Source organism: Pleurodeles waltl, chromosome 7 (genome assembly GCF_031143425.1).
Source record: "Pleurodeles waltl isolate 20211129_DDA chromosome 7, aPleWal1.hap1.20221129, whole genome shotgun sequence".
In the NCBI taxonomy this organism is placed as follows: domain Eukaryota; kingdom Metazoa; phylum Chordata; class Amphibia; order Caudata; family Salamandridae; genus Pleurodeles; species Pleurodeles waltl.
The window spans coordinates 1533712015-1533735636 of NC_090446.1; the positions used below are offsets into that span (position 1 = coordinate 1533712015).

At 47.6% G+C, this 23622-nt stretch overlaps 1 protein-coding gene across 1 annotated transcript in view; it reads left to right on the top strand.

Moving 5' to 3' along the window:
• The window catches only part of MEGF8 (multiple EGF like domains 8), a 338669-nt gene that overhangs the window by 61312 nt on the left and 253735 nt on the right, over positions 1-23622 (top strand). Inside the window, exons 11-16 of the mRNA XM_069201403.1 lie at positions 2956-3116; positions 4185-4292; positions 10088-10235; positions 10321-10484; positions 13051-13245; positions 21255-21455. Of these exons, the coding sequence (XP_069057504.1) occupies positions 2956-3116; positions 4185-4292; positions 10088-10235; positions 10321-10484; positions 13051-13245; positions 21255-21455 (977 nt within the window). The remainder of the gene's footprint in view (positions 1-2955; positions 3117-4184; positions 4293-10087; positions 10236-10320; positions 10485-13050; positions 13246-21254; positions 21456-23622) is intronic.

Sequence of the window (23622 nt, forward strand, 5' to 3'; positions counted from 1 at the left end):
TTCCCCTTAGAGGTAAGATAGTGGCAAAAAGAGATAATACTAATGCTCTATTTTGTGGTAGTGTGGTCGAGCAGTAGGCTTATCCAAGGAGTAGTGTTAAGCATTTGTTGTACATACACATAGACAATAAATGAGGTACACACACTCAGAGACAAATCCAGCCAATAGGTTTTGTATAGAAAAATATCTTTTCTTAGTTTATTTTAAGAACCACAGGTTCAAATTCTACATGTAATATCTCATTCGAAAGGTATTGCAGGTAAGTACTTTAGGAACTTTAAATCATAAAAATTGCATGTATACTTTTCAAGTTATTGACAAATAGCTGTTTTAAAAGTGGACACTTAGTGCAATTTTCACAGTTCCTGGGGGAGGTAAGTTTTTGTTAGTTTTACCAGGTAAGTAGGACACTTACAGGGTTCAGTTCTTGATCCAAGGTAGCCCACCGTTGGGGGTTCAGAGCAACCCCAAAGTCACCACACCAGCAGCTCAGGGCCGGTCAGGTGCAGAGTTCAAAGTGGTGCCCAAAACACATAGGCTAGAATGGAGAGAAGGGGGTGCCCCGGTTCCGGTCTGCTTGCAGGTAAGTACCCGCGTCTTCGGAGGGCAGACCAGGGGGGTTTTGTAGGGCACCGGGGGGGACACAAGCCCACACAGAAATTTCACCCTCAGCAGCGCGGGGGCGGCCGGGTGCAGTGTAGAAGCAAGCGTCGGGTTTGTAATGTTAGTCTATGAGAGATCTCGGGATCTCTTCAGCGCTGCAGGTAGGCAAGGGGGGGGTTCCTCGGGGAAACCTCCACTTGGGCAAGGGAGAGGGACTCCTGGGGGTCACTTCTCCAGTGAAAGTCCGGTCCTTCAGGTCCTGGGGGCTGCGGGTGCAGGGTCTCTCCCAGGCGTCGGGACTTTAGGTTCAAAGAGTCGCGGTCAGGGGAAGCCTCGGGATTCCCTCTGCGGGCGGCGCTGTGGGGGCTCAGGGGGGACAGGTTTTGGTACTCACAGTATCAGAGTAGTCCTGGGGTCCCTCCTGAGGTGTTGGATCGCCACCAGTCGAGTCGGGGTCGCCGGGTGCAGTGTTGCAAGTCTCACGCTTCTTGCGGGGAGCTTGCAGGGTTCTTTAAAGCTGCTGGAAACAAAGTTGCAGCTTTTCTTGGAGCAGGTCCGCTGTCCTCGGGAGTTTCTTGTCTTTTCGAAGCAGGGGCAGTCCTCAGAGGATGTCGAGGTCGCTGGTCCCTTTGGAAGGCGTCGCTGGAGCAGGATCTTTGGAAGGCAGGAGACAGGCCGGTGAGTTTCTGGAGCCAAGGCAGTTGTCGTCTTCTGGTCTTCCGCTGCAGGGGTTTTCAGCTGGGCAGTCCTTCTTCTTGTAGTTGCAGGAATCTAATTTTCTAGGGTTCAGGGTAGCCCTTAAATACTAAATTTAAGGGCGTGTTTAGGTCTGGGGGGTTAGTAGCCAATGACTACTAGCCCTGAGGGTGGGTACACCCTCTTTGTGCCTCCTCCCAAGGGGAGGGGGTCACAATCCTAACCCTATTGGGGGAATCCTCCATCTGCAAGATGGAGGATTTCTAAAAGTTAGAGTCACTTCAGCTCAGGACACCTTAGGGGCTGTCCTGACTGGCCAGTGACTCCTCCTTGTTGCTTTCTTTGTTCCCTCCAGCCTTGCCGCCAAAAGTGGGGGCCGTGGCCGGAGGGGGCGGGCAACTCCACTAAGCTGGAGTGCCCTGCTGGGCTGTGACAAAGGGGTGAGCCTTTGAGGCTCACCGCCAGGTGTTACAGCTCCTGCCTGGGGGAGGTGTTAGCATCTCCACCCAGTGCAGGCTTTGTTACTGGCCTCAGAGTGACAAAGGCACTCTCCCCATGGGGCCAGCAACATGTCTCTAGTGTGGCAGGCTGCTGGAACCAGTCAGCCTACACAGATAGTTGGTTAAGTTTCAGGGGGCACCTCTAAGGTGCCCTCTGTGGTGTATTTTACCATAAAATGTACACTGGCATCAGTGTGCATTTATTGTGCTGAGAAGTTTGATACCAAACTTCCCAGTTTTCAGTGTAGCCATTATGGTGCTGTGGAGTTCGTGTAAAACAGACTCCCAGACCATATACTCTTATGGCTACCCTGCACTTACAATGTCTAAGGTTTTGTTTAGACACTGTAGGGGCACAGTGCTCATGCACTGGTACCCTCACCTATGGTATAGTGCACCCTGCCTTAGGGCTGTAAGGCCTGCTAGAGGGGTGTCTTACCTATACTGCATAGGCAGTGAGAGGCTGGCATGGCACCCTGAGGGGAGTGCCATGTCGACTTACTCATTTTGTTCTCACTAGCACACACAGGCTTGTAAGCAGTGTGTCTGTGCTGAGTGAGAGGTCTCTAGGGTGGCATAAGACATGCTGCAGCCCTTAGAGACCTTCCCTGGCATCAGGGCCCTTGGTACCAGAGGTACCAGTTACAAGGGACTTATCTGAATGCCAGGGTGTGCCAATTGTGGAGACAATGGTATGTTTTAGGTGAAAGAACACTGGTGCTGGGGCCTGGTTAGCAGGGTCCCAGAACACTTCTCAGTCAAGTCAGCATCAGTATCAGGCAAAAAGTGGGGGGTAACTGCAACAGGGAGCCATTTCTTTACAATGGAGCTTCAAAAAACAGAGGAGAAATCATAGTCCGTGGCAGAGAGGTGATGTTTTTAAGCTAGGTACTCCTACAAGAGTTGCAGAATCAGAGCCAGTAGGAAAGTTTTGGAGTCCGAATCTAGACATAAGGATTGGACGTAGGAGAATTGGGGTATAGATTTACAACCTGGGATCCATGTAGGAAAGTTTTGAGGTACAGCATTATATGCGTTCCTGGGAGAGGCTGGAGAACTGTTGCAGCTGAAAGATGTGGGCCATGCTAAGGCAGGAAACGCGAACAACTTGGAATGTCATGCTCTATATTTTGTGTCCTGTCTGGTTCTTTCTCAGGCCTTGATGGAAAGTTTCTGGCGAGGGGTCGTTACTCCCACGTGGCGGCAGTGATGAATGGAAACATTTTACTGGTGGCAGGAGGTTACAGTGGGGTTGCCCGTGGAGATCTCTTGGCTTACAAGGTGCCAATCTCCGTATTCCAGGTGCGGATACAGGAGGTAAGAATTTTTGACCTTCAGTATTTAAGGGGGAAGTGCAAGGGGACAGGTTGCCTTCTGGTGATGGGCAATTAGACTGGATGAGGAGGGTTTGAATGGCAAACTTTTTCTGAGTGAATGACACTGATCTAGATGAGGAGCATAAAAGGGACAGAGAATTACTCTCTGATGGGCACTGCATCTGGAGAATGGGGCTAGAGAGACAGAGCATTCTCACCTTGATGATGCTGGGCCTGAATAGAGGCTTTCACCTGCAAAGTACATCGTTATGAGCTGAATAAGTAGATTAAAAGTACTTTGCTCCTTGTGACTGGCGTTGTGACTGCAGGAGTAAAGTAGATCGTGCTGGGATTGAATGAAGAGATAGGACTAGATGAAGTGAGGTTCTACATTTGCCTCACACTGTCAGGTTCTGGTTTGCATGAGCAAGTGGAGGGGCACAAGCCCTGACCTCAGTAGTGGTGCTGATGATAAGGTGGGGTACCTTGACATGGCGGGTAAGAGGGGCATGCTTTTATCTCGCAGGGAGAGGCGTTTGGTTGGATGCGGAGGGTGGGGGACAAATACAAGACTTCCATTGGTACTGGATAACAAGGTGATCAATCGCCCTGTCTCTCCTGCGATCACAGTGTAGTTTTTGTTAACCTTACTGCAAGGCTGTTGGTTTATGATCTGTGCAGGTGTGTGTTGGTGTGTGGGGTCTTTACTCTAGTTTTTTGTACGGTGTGTGTTGTTCTTAAAGGTATTAGTTTATAATCTCCTTATTTGGTTTTCTTACTCCAAAGATGTTTGTGTATAGTGTGTGTTGTCATTACCTCAAGGCTTTGATGAGGTGTGTGGTGTCCTTACTTCAAGCTGGTTTGTCTGTTACCTGCATATGGGGTGGGTTCCCTTAGCTCAAGGATGTTCGTTTGTAATCTACATATGATGTATGGTGTCCTTACTCTGAGGCTGCTGACCTATAATAACAGTTTCTCTGTAATTTGTGTATTGCATGCAGTGTTGTTTCTTCATGGTAATTATGCGCGGGCAGCCCTCGCCTCATGGCTGTTCCCCCTTTCATTACAGTATCACCTTGATTACTGCTCCATGTATGTTGATGATGCCACCTGTTCTAAAGATCCGGAGTGCACGTGGTGTCTCGCCAGCTGTCAGGCTGCTCAGCGCAACAAGAATGTGAGTTCTTTTTTCTGATTTTTGTCATTTTGTTGGGAGTGCTATAGATTCTCCGTTCTCCAGGAATGAGTAGCGTTTTTTTAACTGGTTTCCAAGATGACGTTCTTTACATGTTTGTATTGTGCAGATTTGCTAAACTATGGTTCTCAGTGCTTGTGGAATCTGTGAATCTTGCCTTTTTGTGAACTTGTAGCTAAACACTGCTTAGTGTTCAGTTATATGCAACATAAACATGTAGTTGGACTAAACAATGTCTCACTCCTTTAAGTATTTGTATATTGGGATTATATTATCAGTCGCTGCGACTGGTCACACCTGTTTTTAAAAGCATTTTGAAGTGACCCATTACAGTTTGAAAACCCCCACCCATGCAAAGGATGTAGAATCTCTTTTGATTTCAAATCCTCATTAACTACCCCCAGAGATGCTATTGGTCTTGTTGAAACTAAATCAATGAAACTAAATTCACATAATGTTGTCAATATTTCCCTTCCCTTAAGATTGAAAAAGGGAGATATTAAGAAAGATCTTGGAGCAAAACCTACAGTAGCCATGATAAGTTAGAATATCTGAAAGAGATGCACAGATATAATTCACTGGTAAGGAAGTCAGAGATTGTTTTACTTCTAGAAAATCCTTAACTCCAGAAATTCCTCACCATAACTTTTCAAAACTGATAAGATGTTACACTACCCTTTTGCCTCAGACTGTAGTATCCACACACTCCCAAGAGTTGATGGACTCTTTATCCAGAAATATTGACAAACTAAGAAAAAGAAGCTTAAACATCCCAGATCCACTGTAAACTCCACTGCTATCCCGATCACAACTTTACCAGATTACTCTGCTAGCTTTTCTTTTTTCTCTCTTATGTCCAAGGAGGGCTGCCTGAAGCTACACGCCTGTTGTACACTGGCCAGCTCTCTTTGGTACCTGCCATGCGTGAATTCTGAAATAGGCTTGTTACATTATTATCCTCTGTTAACTCTAATCAGTAGTCGCTCTGTCTTTACCCACAAGATTAATTTAGCCTTTAAAAAGACTGTTATAAAACCCACCCAGAATCCACCTTGATTCCAATGAGTTTGGTAATTGTTGGCGGATCTTTTCTCTATCCCACTTGCCTAATATTCTAGAGAAGGTGGTTACTGTACAAGTCAAATCATTTGCAGAGAAGAGCAATGTCCATGACAATTCAGATGTGAAACATCCTGCTTGACTAATCTCAATGTTAATGGTACTTAAATAGATAAAAGCATTACTATCGAATAGACCTAGCTATCGAATAGACCTAGCAAGTCCAGTTGGATCCCTTCTCCTTAGATAATACACCCTTACTGTGGGGATTTACACAACTGTCAGCCCTTTTTTTCAGTTTTTTTTTTTTTTTTAACCTTTGTGTTCTGCCATTAGATATTTCACTCAAACATGTCAATGTAATTGCAATCTTAAATGTGGATAATATCAACCCTTTATTCACCTCATTCACAGTCCTCACATGTCTCTTCCAAAATAGCCACTATCTGTATGTTGAAGAATAAAAGTAACCTTAAACTCAATCCTGCCAATACTGAAAATGTTATCTGTGTCTGACAAAAGGAATCACTGGCAAGCATCCTTGTTGCGCCTAGCTTGGGAGATTGTCCCTCCTTCCACCTCCTCAGTGAGATGCTATAGCCTTTCTTGAGACGCTAACCTGAACTAAGGGATGCAAATTGTGAATATAACCAAATCTTGCCCTTAAATTCGTTCTGTTCAGAGGATTTTCCTTTCCTTTCTTTTAGCCACAAAATTATTAAGCCAGTACCTTTGCATAGCTGTGCATTGGTTACGACAACTTAGCCTATCTCATCCTTTCTAAGAATGCCATCACTCACCTGCAAAAAGTGCAAATGCCCTAGCTAAGGTTGTCTGCAATTTGAAAAGGTTTGATTCAATTTTGTAGCTCCTTCGTCAGCTACACTGGCTTCCAGTAGAGACATGCATTACATTTTAAAGTGCCCCGTACGATGTACAATCTCTACATCAAAACAGGCCTCAAATTCTTCAATAAGAAGTTAGATATGTACACACCTACTATTAATCTCTGCTCTTCAAATAAAACCTTGTAGGAAGCTGACCTAGTGTGTGGTGGGTACCTATGGTACTTACACCTTATTCCAGGTATCCCTTATTAGTGTAGTCAGTGTCTAGAAGCCAGGCTCTCTAGAGTTAGCTGTGGATGAGCAGCCAAGGCTTATCTAGGAGACATGCAAAGCTCATGCAATACCACTGTAGACACACAGCACTTACACACATAAAAGAACCACACAGTGTTACAAAAATAAAGGTACTTTATTATAGTAACACAGCACCGAAACTACTATGGAGGTAAGTAGCACACTAAATATATACACTAGTTATCAGCAATAGGCGTAGAATGTGATAGAAAACAGTGCAAATGCAAATAGACAATAGTGATCCTAGGGGGAGCCCAAACCATATACTAAAGAAATGGATTGTGAACAAATGACCCCCAACCTAGGTAAGTGGAATGTGTAGAGGAGAGCTGGGGGTACTAGGAAACCCCAAAGGTAAGTACCACATTGCCCCCTAGCGAACAGGAGAAAAGGAGTAAATTACTAGGTTTTCCCGAAACCACCCAAAAGGAAGAAAATGCAACTCACAGAAAAGACTGCAAGAAACCAGCGGTGGATTCCTGAAGAGGAAGACCTGTGGAAGAAGGCGACCGAGTCCAGATGTCACAGAAGAGTCCAGGAGGAGTAGGAGCTACTACCCACCCAGCCGTGGATGCAGGAGTTTGACTGTAAGACGAAGACAGGAATGCAGCCCTGGAGCAGATGAAGAATTCCTGGAGGATGTAGTCGAGGTCCCATGCCAGATGAAGGATTGCAGTCGGTCAGTGTCATGGAAAAGCCACCAACAAGCCTTGGCAAAGGCAGAAGTCCCGGTGAAACAAAAGTGGAGCTGCCGGGGAACAGCAAGGTCCAGGAGGACTTAACCCGTGGGGGAGGGGGCAAGTGGGACCTTCAGTAAGGCAGAGTGTCCACAGAAGAAGAGGAGGCAGCCCCCCCCCCCCCACAGGAGACCCACTGAACGAGGAAGCAGGAGTCACAGAGAGGCCCATGCAGCACTACTGGAGAAAGGTCTGTTGCCGCAGGAGAAGCATACAGAAGGCTGTGCGTCGCAGGAAGGAGTGTTTAGGGCTGGGGCTACATGGAGCCTGAAGAGCCCTTGGAGGAGATGCAAACAATACTCAGCAGCTGCAAGAGACACAGTGCATAGGGGTACTGTCCTGCGTGGGAAGCCAAGGGCTTACCTCCACCAAAGTTGGACAGCTGGCAGAGAGGACCAAGAGGACTACTCCAGACCACCACCCGGTGGATGCAGGATCCACGCAGCTCAGGATGAGAGGAGATCCACATAGCCGGTTGTCATTGCAGTTGATGCCTGCAGATGCAGGAGAGTGACTCCTTCACTCCAATTGAGATTCCTTCTTCCTTCTTGTAGGAAATAGGCTCTGTATACTATCTCAAAGTAAGAGATGGTGTGCACAGAGTCCAAGGATTCCCCTAAGAGGTAAGATAGTGGCCAAATTAGATCATTCTAATGCTCTAATTTGTGGTAGTGTGGTTGAGCATTAGGCTTATCAGAGGGAAGTGTTAAGCATTTGTTGTACACACACTCAAAGACTTAACTCCAGGCCAATAGTTTTTATATAGAAAAATGTATTTTCTTTATTTTAGAACCACAAGTTTCAAGATTTGAAGTAAATACATAAAATGCAAGGTACTCCACATAGGTAAGTAAGGAACTTTGAATTAGAGCATTAACATACACAGTTCTAATTAAAATGGCAATAAGCAATTTTAAAAGTGGACACTGCAAAAATCAACAGTTCCTGGGGGAGGTAAGTAATGGTTAGTTTTTCAGGTACGTTAGGCACTTACAAGTTCAAGTTACTGGGCATAGGCAGCCCAACGTTTGGGGTTCAAGGCAACCCCAAAGTTACTGCACCAGCAACACGGGGCCGGTCAGGTGCAGAGGTCAAAGGAGGGCCCAAAACACATAGGAGCCTATGAAGAACAGGGGTGCTCCGGTTCCAGTCTGCCAACAGGTAAGTACCTGCGTCTTCAGAGGGAGTTTTGTAGAGCACTGGGGGGGACACAAGTAGGCACACAAAACACACCCTCAGCGGCACAGGGGCAGCCGGGTGCAGTGTGCAAAGCAGGCGTCGGGTTTGTAATAGAAATCAATGGACGGACCCGGGGGTCACTCTAGTGGTGGAGGAAGGGCACGGGGGCTTCTTGGGCCAGCCACCGACTGGGCTAGGCAGAGGGTCGCCTGATGGTCACTCCTGCACTGAAGTTCGATTCCTTCTGGTCCGGTGGGCTGCAGGTGCAGTGCTTGGCCCAGGCGTCGGGTTCCTTATTACAGGCAGTTGCGGTCAGGGGGAGCCTCTGGATTCTGTCTGCATGCGTCGCTGTGGTGGACCAGGGGGGTCGTCTCGGGTTACTCACGAGGTCGCAGTCGTCTGGGAGTCCTCCCTGTAGTGTTGGTTCTCTGGAGCTTGGATGTCCTGGGGGGCTGTAACAAAAGGCATGAGCCTTTGAGGCTCACCGCCAGGTGTTACAGTTCCTGCAGGGGGAGGTGAGAAGCACCTCCACCCAGTGCAGGCTTCGTTTCTGTCCTCAGAGAGCACAAAGGCTCTCACCCCAGGGGGGCAGAAACTCGTCTCAGTGGCAGGCTGGCACTGACCAGTCAGTCCTGCACTGAAGGATTGGGTAAATTACAGGGGGCATCTTCTAAGATGCCTTCTGTGTGCATTTTGTAATAAATCCAACACTGGCATCAGTGTGGGTTTGTTATTCTGAGAATTTTGAAACCAAACTTCCCAGTATTCATTGTAGCCATTATGGAGCTGTGGAGTTCGTTTGACAAACTCCCAGACCATATACTTAATGTGGCCACCCTGTACTTACAATGTCTAAGATTAGACTTAGACACTGTAGGGGCATATTGCTCATGCAGCTGTGCCTTCACCTGTGGTGTAGAGCACCCTGCCTTACAACTGTAGTGTAGTGCACCCTGCCTTAGGGCTGTAAGGCCTGCTAGAGGGGTGAGTTACCTATGCCACAGGCAGTATTTTGTGGGCATGGCACCCTGAGAGGGGTGCCTGGTCGACTTAGCCTTTTTTCTCCCCACCAGCACACACATGCTGCAAGGTAGTGTGCATGTGCTGAGAGAGGGGGTCCCCAGGGTGGCATAATACCTGCTGCAGCCCATCGAGACCTCCCCTGGCCACAGGGCCCTTGGTACCATGGGTACCCTTTACAAGGGACTTAACTGTGTGCCAGGGTTGTGCCAATTATGGGAACAAAGGTACGGTTTTAGGGAAAGAACACTGGTGCTGGAGCCTGGTTAGCAGGGTCCCAGCACACTCTCAAAGTTGGCATCAACACAAGGCAAAAAGTGTGTGTGTGTGTGCCGGGTGGAGGTAAGGGGGGTAACCATGCCAACAGTGGCATTGTCCTACAATGATCTAGGAATAGATTGAGAGGTTTGTCATAGGAGTTACAAAAGCAACCGGATCAGAAAGCCACAGTTATTCAGTGCAGGCACAGATGTATATTTTACATGCCATCACATGTTTTGCCTCTTGAAGAGGACTTGCACACACATCCCACTTGTGAGAGTCAGAGGATGGGGGTGAGGTAACCGACAACAGATTCACTTCAGATGGTGAGACGGGATGCTTGCACTGACATAGCTGTATTTGGTCTTTTTCTCTACAGTGTCCAAATAAAGGGTGCCTTGGCCTGGCACATTTGCTGACGGATTGCCAGGCTTGCTTGGCATTCAGTGGGAATAATTCCACCCTCCCGCATTCTGGCGGTGCCTTTGGATGGTGCGTGCAGAATGAGACGTGCATGGCGGTGTCTGGTGAGTGGTTAAATTAGGATTATTTTGTTTCCAAGAACTTTGCCTGTTGATGAGTTGCCGTTGTTACTTCGGTCTTCTCTTACAGATCGTGAAAGCTGTAGAGTTGGACAAATTTCTGGCACCTATGGCTGGTGGGGCCAAAACACTGTCTTCATTACATCTCTAGAAGGATGTCAGCAAAGCAATTTCTTACCAGGGCTGCACCTGATCACCTATCAACAACCACGCAACACCTCCCAGCCTGATAAGGTAAGGGAACCTTAAACCACCTCCCAGGCCAACTGAGTAAGCGGGACACCACAACACCTCCCCAGCAGATTGGCAACAGACACTAGAGACTGTCCTAGATGGAAAGATAATAGTCACCACTGTAGCACAGTCAGTAAGGCAGCAGACACCCTCCCAGAAGCGCTAGATGAGGGGATCTCCTGGCCCCGTGCTGTCCATATCTCTGACTACCACCTAGGCAGGCAGTTAAAGGGACCCACGGCCTCCAGGTGAACCCGGTAAGATGTACTTCCAACCTCAGAGGCAGACCAGGTATGAGAGGCCGCAGACATGGTCCCAGGCAGACTAAGACTGTTCCTCTTCCCCCACAGACGGGAGGTAAAGTAATCCTTGAACTTCCTCTCTAAGGCAGAATGCACAGTAAGACTCGATGAGGCCCTTGTCTCCCAACCAGACTGAGTAAAATGGCCGCTCAGCCTACTAGAGCAGGCTAGTTGAGAGGACCTCAAACCTCCTCCCATGCAGGCCAGGTAAAAGGGAGCCCAGCTCTCCTCCCAAAAATCAAATTTGGAGGAACTCTACAACTCCTCCGTGGTAGACTGGGTATATGAGGGCCCACGACACACCTGTATGGCACACCGGGTAAAGTTCCCTGACCACTTTCCTGACTAAACAGACCATGCACCTGCCAGACTGGATGCAAAGGACTCCACACTACCTTTCAGGGAAGTACAGCTGCTGAGAGTGTCCATGAGGTGGCTCTGCATCTGTGGGTATACAGCATCTGAGAGTGCACATGAGGTGGCTCTGCATCTGTGGGTGTTCAGTGGCTGAGAGTGCCCATGAGGTGGCTCTGCATCTGTGGGTGTACAGTGGCCCAGAGTGCAGATGAGGCCGCTGAGAGTGCATGAGTGGCTCTGCATCTGTGTGTAGACCGCGGCACAGGGCGTGTGGCTCTGCATCTGTGGGTATACAGCATCTGAGAGTGCACATGAGGTGGCTCTGCATCCGTGGTTGTACAGCTGCTGAGAGTGCACATGAGGTGGCTCTGCATCCGTGGTTGTACAGCGGCTGAGAGTGCACATGAGGTGGCTCTGCATCTGTGGGTGTACAGTGGCTAAGAGTGCTCATGAGGTGGCTCTGCATCGGTGGGTGTACAGTGGCCCAGAGTGCACATGAGGTGGCTCTGCATCTGTGGGTGTACAGTGGCTGAGAGTGCCCATGAGGTGGCTCTGCATCGGTGGGTGTACAGTGGCCCAGAGTGCACATGAGGTGGCTCTGCATCTGTGAGTGTACAGCGGCTGAGAGTGCACATGAGGTGGCTCTGCATCAGTGGGTGTACAGTGGCCCAGAGTGCACATGAGGTGGCTCTGCATCTGTGGGTGTACAGCGGCTGAGAGTGCACATGAGGTGGCTCTGCATCTGTGGGTGTACAGTGGCCCAGAGTGCACATGAGGTGGCTCTGCATCTGTGGGTGTACAGTGGCTGAGAGTGCCCATGAGGTGGCTCTGCATCGGTGGGTGTACAGTGGCCCAGAGTGCACATGAGGTAGCTCTGCATCTGTGGGTGTACAGCGGCTGAGAGTGCACATGAGGTGGCTCTGCATCGGTGGGTGTACAGTGGCTGGGAGTGCACATGAGGTGGCTCTGCATCTGTGGGTGTACAGTGGCTGAGAGTGCACATGAGGTGGCTCTGCATCTGTGGGTGTACAGGAGCTGAGAGTGCACATGAGGTGGCTCTGCATCTGTGGGTGTACAGTTGCTGGGAGTGCACATGAGGTGGCTCTGCATCTGTGGGTGTACAGCGGCTGAGAGTGCACATGAGGTGGCTCTGCATCTGTGGGTGTACAGTGGCCCAGAGTGCACATGAGGTGGCTCTGCATCTGTGGGTGTACAGCGGCTGAGAGTGCACATGAGGTGGCTCTGCATCTGTGGGTGTACAGTGGCCCAGAGTGCACATGAGGTGGCTCTGCATCTGTGGGTGTACAGTGGCTGAGAGTGCCCATGAGGTGGCTCTGCATCGGTGGGTGTACAGTGGCCCAGAGTGCACATGAGGTAGCTCTGCATCTGTGGGTGTACAGTGGCTGGGAGTGCACATGAGGTGGCTCTGCATCGGTGGGTGTACAGTGGCCCAGAGTGCAGATGAAGTGGTTCTGCATCTGTGGGTGTACAGTGGCCCAGAGTGCAGATGAAGTGGTTCTGCATCTGTGGGTGTACAGTGGCCCAGAGTGCAGATGAGGCCGCTGAGAGTGCATGAGTGGCTCTGCATCTGTGGGTAGACTGCGGCTCAGGGCGCGTGGCTCTGCATCTGTGGGTATACAGCATCTGAGAGTGCATGGCTCTGCATCCGTGGATGCACATGAGGTGGCTCTCTTTCGGTGTGCATAATCTCAGATCGAGCACTAGGTGGCTCTTTGTTGGTGTGTAAGGACTGTAGTGTGCACCAGGTGGTTTGTATCTTTTGGTGTACAGGATCGCAGCTGACAGGCTCATAGAGTGCACTCTGTATATCAAGGTATGGCAGGTGAGAGTGTGTTCCTGGCTGATGTGTATCCATAAATCTTTGGCTTGACTTTTCTCTTGTGCAGGTTTCTATTGTGCGAAGTACGACCATCACTCTGAGCCCGAGCACCGAGATGGATGTGTCCTTAGTTTACAAAGGATTCATCTACCCCATGGCCAGCTCCGCCCAGCCTCCCGAGGATGTGTCTGTCTGGGCTCGCATTCAGAGGCTCTTTGTCATTGCTAAGCTGGCCAGAGTTCCCAACACGCTGGAGAGCATGGTAAGTGTTTTGTGTGCCAGTCGATGTAAAAGGGTGGTGATTGGGTAAGTACAGGTTCGATGGCATCTGTCGCTGTAGATACGCATGTTCTGCAATAGCTCGCCATCTGGTGTTGGGCCGGAGTGTTACAAGTTGTTTTTCTTCGAAGAAGTCTTTCGAGTCACGGGACCGAGTGACTCCTCCTTTTGTCTCCATTGCGCATGGGCGTCGACTCCATCCTCGATTGTTTTTTTTCCGCCATCGGGTTCGGACGTGTTCCTGTCGCTCCGAGTTTCGGAACAGAAAAAATAGTTAATTTCGGAAGATTTTCGTCGGTATTGTTGCGTTCGGGATCGGCATACTTACATTCAACACCGCATCGAAGATCGAAGAGCTCCGGTGCCCTTCGGGGTAATTTTTCGATCCTCCGTCGGGGCCTGGTCGGCCCGACCGCGTGCTGAAGAACGCCGATGGAACGGACCCCGTTCCGTTTCTGCCCCAAATGCCACAATAAATACCCCTACACAGACCAACACTTGGTCTGCAACCTGTGCCTGTCACCTGAGCACAGCGAAGACACCTGCGAGGCCTGTCGTGCGTTCCGGTCCCGAAAAACACTCCGAGACCGTCGAGCCAGAAGACTTCAAATGGCGTCCGCACCGACAGCCCGACGGGAGTTCGAGGAACAGGAAGAGGAAGGTACCTTCTCGATCCAAGACTCAGACTCCGAAGGATTCGACGATACACAAACCGTGAGTAAGACGTCGAAAACCACACAAAGAAACATTTACAAGGCCCAGGGGACGCCACTGCCACCAGGCCATGGCTCAACCCATAAAATCGGTGACCGACCGTCGGCACCGAAAAAGGCCCAAACAGTGCCGAGATCGTCCGACTCCGGTCGAGACACCGGCACGCAGCCTTCTCGGGACCGAGAAAGTGCTGGAGACAAGCCTCGACACCGAGATGCCGGTGTGGACACGGCTCGACGCCGAGACAGCGGCACCGAAACAGATCGACGCCGAGAGGTTTCGGCCCCGAAAAGGAAAAAAGTCACCTCGGAGCCGAAAAAACACGCAGACAAAGTTTCGACGCCGAAACAAACTGCAAGCGACCCAGCTTCAGGCTCTTATACAGAAGAGCACTCGCTAACCTCCCAAATGCAGAAGCATAGGTTTGAGGAAGAGCTACAAGCAACTGATGCGGACCATACGCAAAAGCGTATCTTCATTCAGCAGGGGACAGGAAAAATAAGCACCCTTCCCCCCATTAGGAGAAAGAGAAGGTTGGAGTTCCAGACGGAACAAGCACCACAACCAAAAGTGGTGAAAAGAGTTACACCACCACCCTCTCCTCCGCCCGTGATTAACGTTTCACCAGCACAAACGCCATCACACTCCCCAGCTCACACCACCATGAGCCAGGGTGACCAAGACCAGGACGCATGGGACCTATACGACGCCCCAGTGTCAGATAACAGCCCAGAGGCATACCCTACAAAACCATCTCCACCAGAAGACAGCACCGCATACTCTCAGGTGGTGGCTAGAGCAGCACAATTTCACAACGTAAGCCTCCACTCAGAACAGGTCGAGGATGATTTCTTGTTCAACACACTCTCCTCCACCCACAGCTCCTACCAAAGCCTGCCTATGCTCCCTGGTATGCTCCAGCACGCAAAAGACATATTTAAGGACCCGGTCAAAAGTAGGGCAATCACACCAAGGGTGGAAAAAAAGTATAAGCCGCCTCCTACAGACCCGGCTTTCATCACAACACAGCTGCCACCAGACTCTGTTGTTGTAGGAGCAGCTAGGAAAAGGGCCAACTCTCACACATCTGGAGATGCACCACCCCCAGATAAAGAAAGCCGCAAGTTTGATGCAGCTGGTAAAAGAGTCGCAGCACAAGCTGCAAACCAGTGGCGCATCGCGAACTCCCAGGCACTACTTGCGCGCTATGACAGAGCCCACTGGGACGAGATGCAACATCTCATTGAACATCTGCCCAAAGACTTCCAAAATAGGGCAAAACAAGTGGTTGAGGAGGGACAGGCCATCTCCAACAACCAGATCCGCTCCTCCATGGACGCTGCAGATACAGCTGCACGGACAATTAATACATCTGTAACTATCAGAAGGCATGCATGGCTCCGAACGTCTGGATTTAAACCAGAGATTCAACAAGCAGTTCTCAATATGCCTTTTAATGAAAAAGAACTGTTCGGTCCAGAAGTGGACACAGCGATTGAGAAACTCAAAAAAGATACGGACACTGCCAAAGCCATGGGCGCACTCTACTCCCCGCAGAGCAGAGGGAATTACAGCTCATTCCGTAAAACGCCCTTTCGAGGGGGGTTTCGGGGTCAAAGCACACAAGCCAGCACCTCACAAGCCACACCGTCCAGTTACCAAGGACAGTATAGAGGAGGTTTTCGGGGACAATATAGAGGAGGGCAATTCCCTAGAAATAGAGGAAGATTCCAAAGCCCCAAAACCCCTACTACTAAACAGTGACTCACATGTCACTCACCCCCTCCACACAACACCAGTGGGGGGACGAATAGGTCATTATTACAGAGCATGGGAGAAAATCACTACAGACACTTGGGTTCTAGCAATTATCCAACATGGTTACTGCATAGAATTTCTACAGTTCCCTCCAAACATACCACCAAAAGCACAAAATTTAACAACACACCATTCCAATCTCCTAGAGATAGAAGTGCAGGCACTATTGCAAAAGAATGCAATCGAATTAGTGCCAAACACACAAATAAACACAGGAGTTTACTCACTGTACTTTCTGATACCAAAGAAGGACAAAACACTGAGACCAATCCTAGACCTCAGAGTAGTCAACACTTTCATCAAATCAGACCACTTCCACATGGTCACACTACAAGAAGTATTGCCATTGCTAAAGCTGCACGACTACATGGCAACTTTAGACCTCAAGGATGCTTATTTCCATATACCAATTCACCCATCGCACAGGAAATACCTAAGGTTTGTATTCAAAGGAATACATTACCAATTCAAGGTACTGCCTTTCGGATTAACAACCGCACCAAGAGTCTTTACCAAATGTCTAGCGGTAGTCGCTGCACACATCAGAAGGCAGCAAATACATGTGTTCCCATATCTAGACGACTGGCTAATCAAGGCCCATTCGTTAATAGAGTGCTCAAATCACACAAATCATATCATACAAACCCTCTTCAAACTAGGGTTCACCGTCAATTTCACAAAATCCAAAATTCGGCCACGCAAGGTACAACAATACCTGGGAGCCATAATAGACACATCAAAAGGAGTAGCCACTCCAAGTCCACAAAGAATTCAAAATTTCAACACCATCATACAACGCATGTATCCAACACAAAAGATACAAGCAAAGATGGTATTACAACTCCTAGGCATGATGTCATCATGCATAGCCATTGTCCCAAACGCAAGACTGCACATGAGGCCCTTACAACAATGCCTAGCATCACAGTGGTCTCAAGCACAGGGTCACCTTCTAGATCTGGTGTTAATAGACCGCCAAACTTACCTCTCGCTTCTGTGGTGGAACAACATAAATTTAAACAAGGGGCGGCCTTTCCAAGACCCAGTGCCACAATACGTAATAACAACAGATGCTTCCATGACAGGGTGGGGAGCACACCTCGATCAACACAGCATACAAGGACAATGGAACGTACATCAAACAAAACTGCATATCAATCACCTAGAACTTCTTGCAGTTTTTCAAGCACTAAAAGCTTTCCAACCAATAATAGTTCACAAATACATTCTCGTCAAAACAGACAACATGACAACAATGTATTATCTAAACAAGCAGGGAGGGACGCACTCCACGCAGTTAAGCATGTTAGCACAAAAAATTTGGCATTGGGCAATTCACAACCAAATTCGCCTAATTGCACAGTTTATACCAGGGATACAAAATCAACTCGCAGACAATCTCTCTCGAGATCACCAACAGGTCCACGAATGGGAAATTCACCCCCAAATACTGAACACTTATTTCAAACTCTGGGGAACACCTCAGATAGACTTGTTTGCGACAAGGGAGAACGCAAAATGCCAAAACTTCGCATCCAGATACCCACACAAACAATCCCAAGGCAATGCCCTATGGATGAACTGGTCAGGGATATTTGCTTACGCTTTTCCTCCTCTCCCTCTCCTTCCTTACCTGGTAAACAAACTCACTCAAAGCAAACTCAAACTCATATTGATAGCACCAACTTGGGCAAGGCAACCCTGGTACACAACGCTGCTAGACCTATCAGTGGTACCCTGCATCAAATTGCCCAACAGGCCAGATCTGTTGACACAGCACAACCAAAGGATCAGACACCCAGATCCAGCATCGCTGAATCTAGCAATCTGGCTCCTGAAATCCTAGAATTCGGGCACTTACAACTTACCCAAGAATGTATGGAAGTCATAAAACAAGCAAGAAGGCCATCCACCAGGCACTGCTATGCAAGTAAATGGAAGAGGTTTGTTTGCTACTGCCATATTAATCAAATACAACCATTACACACAACTCCAGAACATGTAGTGGGTTACTTGCTTCACTTACAAAAATCTAACCTAGCTTTCTCTTCCATTAAGATTCACCTTGCAGCAATATCTGCATACCTGCAGACTACCTATTCAACTTCCCTATATAAAATACCAGTCATTAAAGCATTCATGGAGGGCCTTAGGAGAATTATACCACCAAGAACACTACCTGTTCCTTCATGGAACCTAAATGTTGTCCTAACTAGACTTATGGGTCCACCTTTTGAACCCATGCACTCCTGCGACATACAGTTCCTAACCTGGAAGGTGGCATTTCTCATCGCCATTACTTCCCTGAGAAGAGTAAGCGAGATTCAGGCGTTTACTATACAGGAACCTTTTATACAACTACACAAAAATAAAGTCGTCCTAAGGACCAATCCTAAATTTTTGCCAAAGGTTATTTCACCGTTCCATCTAAATCAAACAGTGGAACTTCCGGTGTTCTTTCCACAGCCAGATACCGTAGCTGAAAGGGCACTACATACATTAGATGTCAAAAGAGCATTAATGTATTACATTGACAGAACAAAGAACATCAGAAAGACTAAACAACTCTTTATTGCATTTCAAAAACCTCATGCAGGAAACCCAATTTCAAAACAAGGTATAGCCAGATGGATAGTTAAATGCATCCAAATCTGCTACCTTAAAGCTAAACGACAGCTGCCCATTACACCAAGGGCACACTCAACCAGAAAGAAAGGTGCTACCATGGCCTTTCTAGGAAACATCCCAATGCAAGAAATATGTAAGGCAGCCACATGGTCTACGCCTCACACATTCACCAAGCACTACTGTGTAGACGTGTTATCCGCACAACAAGCCACAGTAGGTCAAGCTGTATTAAGGACATTATTTCAGACTACTTCCACTCCTACAGGCTGATCCACCGCTTTTGGGGAAATAACTGCTTACTAGTCTATTGCAGAACATGCGTATCTACAGCGACAGATGCCATCGAACTGAAAATGTCACTTACCCAGTGTACATCTGTTCGTGGCATCAGTCGCAGTAGATTCGCATGTGCCCACCCGCCTCCCCGGGAGCCTGTAGCAGTTTGGAAGTTACCTTCAATTATTTATATATGTATCATCTCAACCTTAAATAAGTGCATACTTAGTCACTCCATTGCATGGGCACTATTACTACAATTCAACTCCTACCTCACCCTCTGCGGGGAAAAACAATCGAGGATGGAGTCGACGCCCATGCGCAATGGAGACAAAAGGAGGAGTCACTCGGTCCCGTGACTCGAAAGACTTCTTCGAAGAAAAACAACTTGTAACACTCCGGCCCAACACCAGATGGCGAGCTATTGCAGAACATGCGAATCTACTGCGACTGATGCCACGAACAGATGTACACTGGGTAAGTGACATTTTCATTTTGGGTAATAACTTCCAAAGAGGTGCACCTTCTGACACCTTTTAAAGTGACCTGTTTGACCTTTTGCTGATCCCTCAGAAGAAAAGATACCCCCAAATTACCTGACACCCCTTCCCTTGCACAAGGAGTCCCTACATTATCTGACGCACATATTCGTTTGCACAATAGATACCTCTGTTTCCTGACTCATGCCTCTCTTGCTAACTGAATCCATCACAGTAATCGGCACAGCCTCTTTGGGACGAGGAAGAGCCCCACAGTATGTGACGCTCCATTTTTTTTTTTTTTTTTTTTTACACAAGTAGGTATGACCCACCAGCCGTCATCTCTTGCATGCCTAGTAGGTGTTCCTGTTTTCTCCCACTACCTCCCAGACGTCCTTCTCCCCCACCCCTGTTCAGGCTCAGTCATTGCATTTGTCATAGATTCGCATTCACTAACAATATTCAACTCTCTCCAAGTGTGAGTTCTAGGTAGAATTGTACACACACTAGCATTTTAATAAGATGTCTATTTTTCAGCAATTTTTTTCCATCAGTATCAAATGATTTCCTAGTCCTTAAGTCCTACGCTCAGGTGTCATTTAATATGTTTTCTCAGTGCATGCGATATGGAGGAAAGTTCAAACCTTTAATCATAAAGAGACTTTCACATTTAGTTTAAAAAACAAATTGTGAGTGTTAATTTGTTAGTTAAGTCGACCCTCGCCACTTTCTATGCCACAAAAATCAAACAAACAAATAAAACTAATAATATTATTAGACCTCTGACTTTCCGGCCTGTCATCAGTTGATCCAGCCCTCTTAATCTCTCTGTGATAACTTTCCATCACTCTTCCAAGAAAAGGTTACCATATATTCTCTAACTTTGTGGACCAGCCTACTGTCTCAGATCTTCCTGCTCAGGGTCCGGTTGATGTGATCCTTGGGGTCTTCACTGTCTAGTTTTGCTACTGTCTCGATTCAACATGCTCACTCGGCCATTACCTCATGCAGATGTAGTTCTCATATTGACCCCTGGTTCCCGCATGTTCTCAACCTGGCTTCCCCTCTCTTATCACAGCCTCAGACCCGGCAGCATGGAAATAAATCCAAGTTATAACTCTCCTCAGGAAGCCCTATCTGGCTTGGTTAGTAAAGTCAATTACAGTTAAGTATCTCTTCTCCCAATCTCCTCCAAAATGTGGGAAAATCTTGTTAATTCTCAACTCTGTACTTCACACATCTCGTGTGAAGCCAATTCTGTACTTCAGACATCTCGTTTTGGGTTTCACTCGCAGGACAGTCCGGAAGCTGCCTTGCTGGCTGTCTCTGAAAACACCAGAGCCATCCTGGACCTTGGGGTCTCTGCAGCTCAGGTGGTGTTAAACCTATTGCCAGCATTCGCTGTTCTAGAGACTTTTCAATCTTGGGAAGCGTGGATTTACTTTAAGCTGGTTGTGTTTTTTTTTTTTTTTTTTATTTAAAGAAACTGAACCCAGTCTATCCGTTTGTTTAATTTTTCACCCCCTTTGTCTACACGTCAATATAGGGTTTCAAATGGCTGATTCTTGAGTCCGACCCTCTTCACTGTCTGCCTGGCATTGTTGCTAACCTGATATTGCCATTCAGCTTCAACATGGCCTCGTTCGACCCCCACCTTATTGTGTTCATATCCAATGATGTCTCAGCATCTCCGGTTGCTTTCAGACAGTACCTTTCAGAAACTGTCACCTGAATGAAAGACAGGTGCCGTATGTTAAATGTGGAAAAAACCGAAAGACTCACCTTGGTGGCCTCTGAGTGGGGCGCGCAACCCACCTCTGCTAAGGTGGAACGTAACCTTGGGGTTAACTGTCACGATTCAATAATATTGGTTACTGAAATGTTCTGAATGACTTGACTAGTTAACATACAGTACATTGTGTGAAAACAACTCGTCATCCTAACTTTTCGCATTATTTGAATCTGTGGCAAGTGCTTGCAAAGGGTTGTTTCACGTGCATACTAGCTAGTGCCTTAGTACCCACTTTAGCTTGATGACGTACAACCCTCTTATCACCTCTAGCCTCTCTTGTTGTAGGAGGAAGTGGGCCGCTGGACTGTTCAGCAGGAGAAGGAAAGACGCCCCCTCCAGCGGAACAGTGGAGAGCGACTGTTTCCCAGGCCTCAGCGAGAAAATAAGTATGCGGTGCAGATTGAGGGCTACCTCAACAACTCTGGTAACGGGCAAACCAGCGAACTCACCCTGACGTGGGACCGCACAGGGATACCGGGGGGCAGCGTAAGTCCTCTTTCTTATATTTATTGATACTTGGAAAACTAAAGAAGTCTAAGAACAACAGATGGCTTAACGTGTTCCTTTTGGTGGAGTACAGTCGAGATTTGGGGTTATGTGTACTTTGGCTCTACGTGGCCGACATGCATAACATAATTTCCCATACCTCCTGCATATATCTGTGAATTTTAACTCAAAGTAAAAAAAAACAAAAAAAACACTTGTAATAAATAAAAATGATGCCTAAACACAATGCATGCATGCACACTTTGCTGGTACCTGTGTTCTGTCCCACTGTTATGTTTTAGGTTTACAAGCTCCTGCTGCAGATTACGTTGTGTGCCCAGCAGTTTCTCGCAACAGTAAAAATGTCAAGATAACTCTGGTGATATAACGTTCCTGCTGGAGAGAGGTCGGAGTTTTGTGTAGTGGCAGTTTTGACCCATCATGAAGCAGTGCAGTGGGTTAATATGCCTACTGTAAGGAATGTGTACCATGCACCGTGGATAGTTCAGTGGGTTACTGCTTTGGTCACAGAAATTCTTTTGTTACTTGCAGTTGATAAGTTACAATCCTAGTATAGCACAGAGCACTGTGACCTATGAACTGTCATCAAAGAAGTGCCTGCAAACTGCATGGTATAGGTTATAACATTGCTTTTCCCCCCAGTCTTTCATCATTGTAATGCTGCTAACAATTGGTTTGTTTGGGTGCAAATACATTCTTATTAGTGAAGCCAACCCCAACCACTGTGGTACGCTTTAAATCCTGAGTTTGTGCTTCTCCAAACCAAATACTTATATACTGCCTACCATTATGGATGACATCTGAGTCCCGCACCTTGTACAGTCCTCATTGTCTTATGTATTGTTTCCTATAGGCTGATTTACACATGTATTATTGACTGTCTCTGTATAAGTACGTGCCTGTGTGAGATATAAAGTGCTCTGGCACCCTACACTGGCATGAGTGGTGCTATAAAACAAATGAAATTTTTGTGAGAGAGGGACTATGGAGAAGAGGGGCACTGTTGGAGGGTGGTAACGAGGGGATGGCAGAGGTAATCAGGGGTCACAAAAAGACTGTTGCACCATGCACCGCCCGTGTTAATGTCGGCCCTGGCACCAATGCTTCTGCATTGGATAAGAGGGCCCCTACCTTTGGGCACTTACCTCTCCTGCGATAATGAAGCTGAGCAGTTAAAACTTTCTCTAATAGGTGGTAAAGACTAGAAACTCAGATCCAATGAAACACCTTTAAAACATTAGTAAAACATATCTTTAAAGAAGAATAGGGCTTTTGGTAAAAATAACAGTTGCAACATGATATAGATGTCAAAAGAGCAGAAAACCTTAAGGTGCTATTACCTATTGGGCCTGATAGATGCTCCAATTTTTTTTAGCAGTGTTCATGCACTAGATTTTCTATATCATTGGCCATATGGCCATCATCATCTGGTACAGTTGTGCATCCTTCGGGTTTACTACAGCGACTCTAAGCAGTTCTCCGTAAAGTCAACGGAGCAGCCTGACAAATAGAGTACTATGAGCCTCCTTCAGTGGCCTGTGGTTCAGGGTTCAACACTGGACAACTCAGGCTGCCAAAGGGCTAGCTGCTGAGTTTAGGGTGAAAGTAGATAATTGAGTAGATTCAGCGGTGAAGTTTTTAGGGTGGTAGCAGTCTATGTGCCCAGTATAGTGCTCACTGGCTGTCAAGTAGCCAACATTATATACCCATAATTTAAAGGGGCAGAGTTGTAGTATTTATACCCGGGAGGTATCTAGAAAGATAGGTGCTTTTATGTCAGACAAACAGCACTGGCTCTGGTGTCTTTGGGGCATCTATAGGACTTGAGGCGCTCACCGGACCCCATGCTTCACCATTTCCCCTTGGGACCTGGACGTTTAGGATAGGGACCAACCATGACTTGCAGTGACAATATATTTCTAACAGTAATGGTGCAAGAGTTTGTTCAGATGGCTGTGGAGTCAGGGCAGCTGAAATCCCCAAGCCTCATGCTTGAGGGTAAGAAGGTGCTGTTCCCCTGTCCCTTTGGAGAGGGCGGATATGGGCAGTTTGAGGGAACAGGATGGGCCCGGGTCGCTTCAGGCTCACCAGTGATGATACAGGAAAGAGTTTGAGCAGCTCCACAACTCAGATGTTGCTTTTCTGT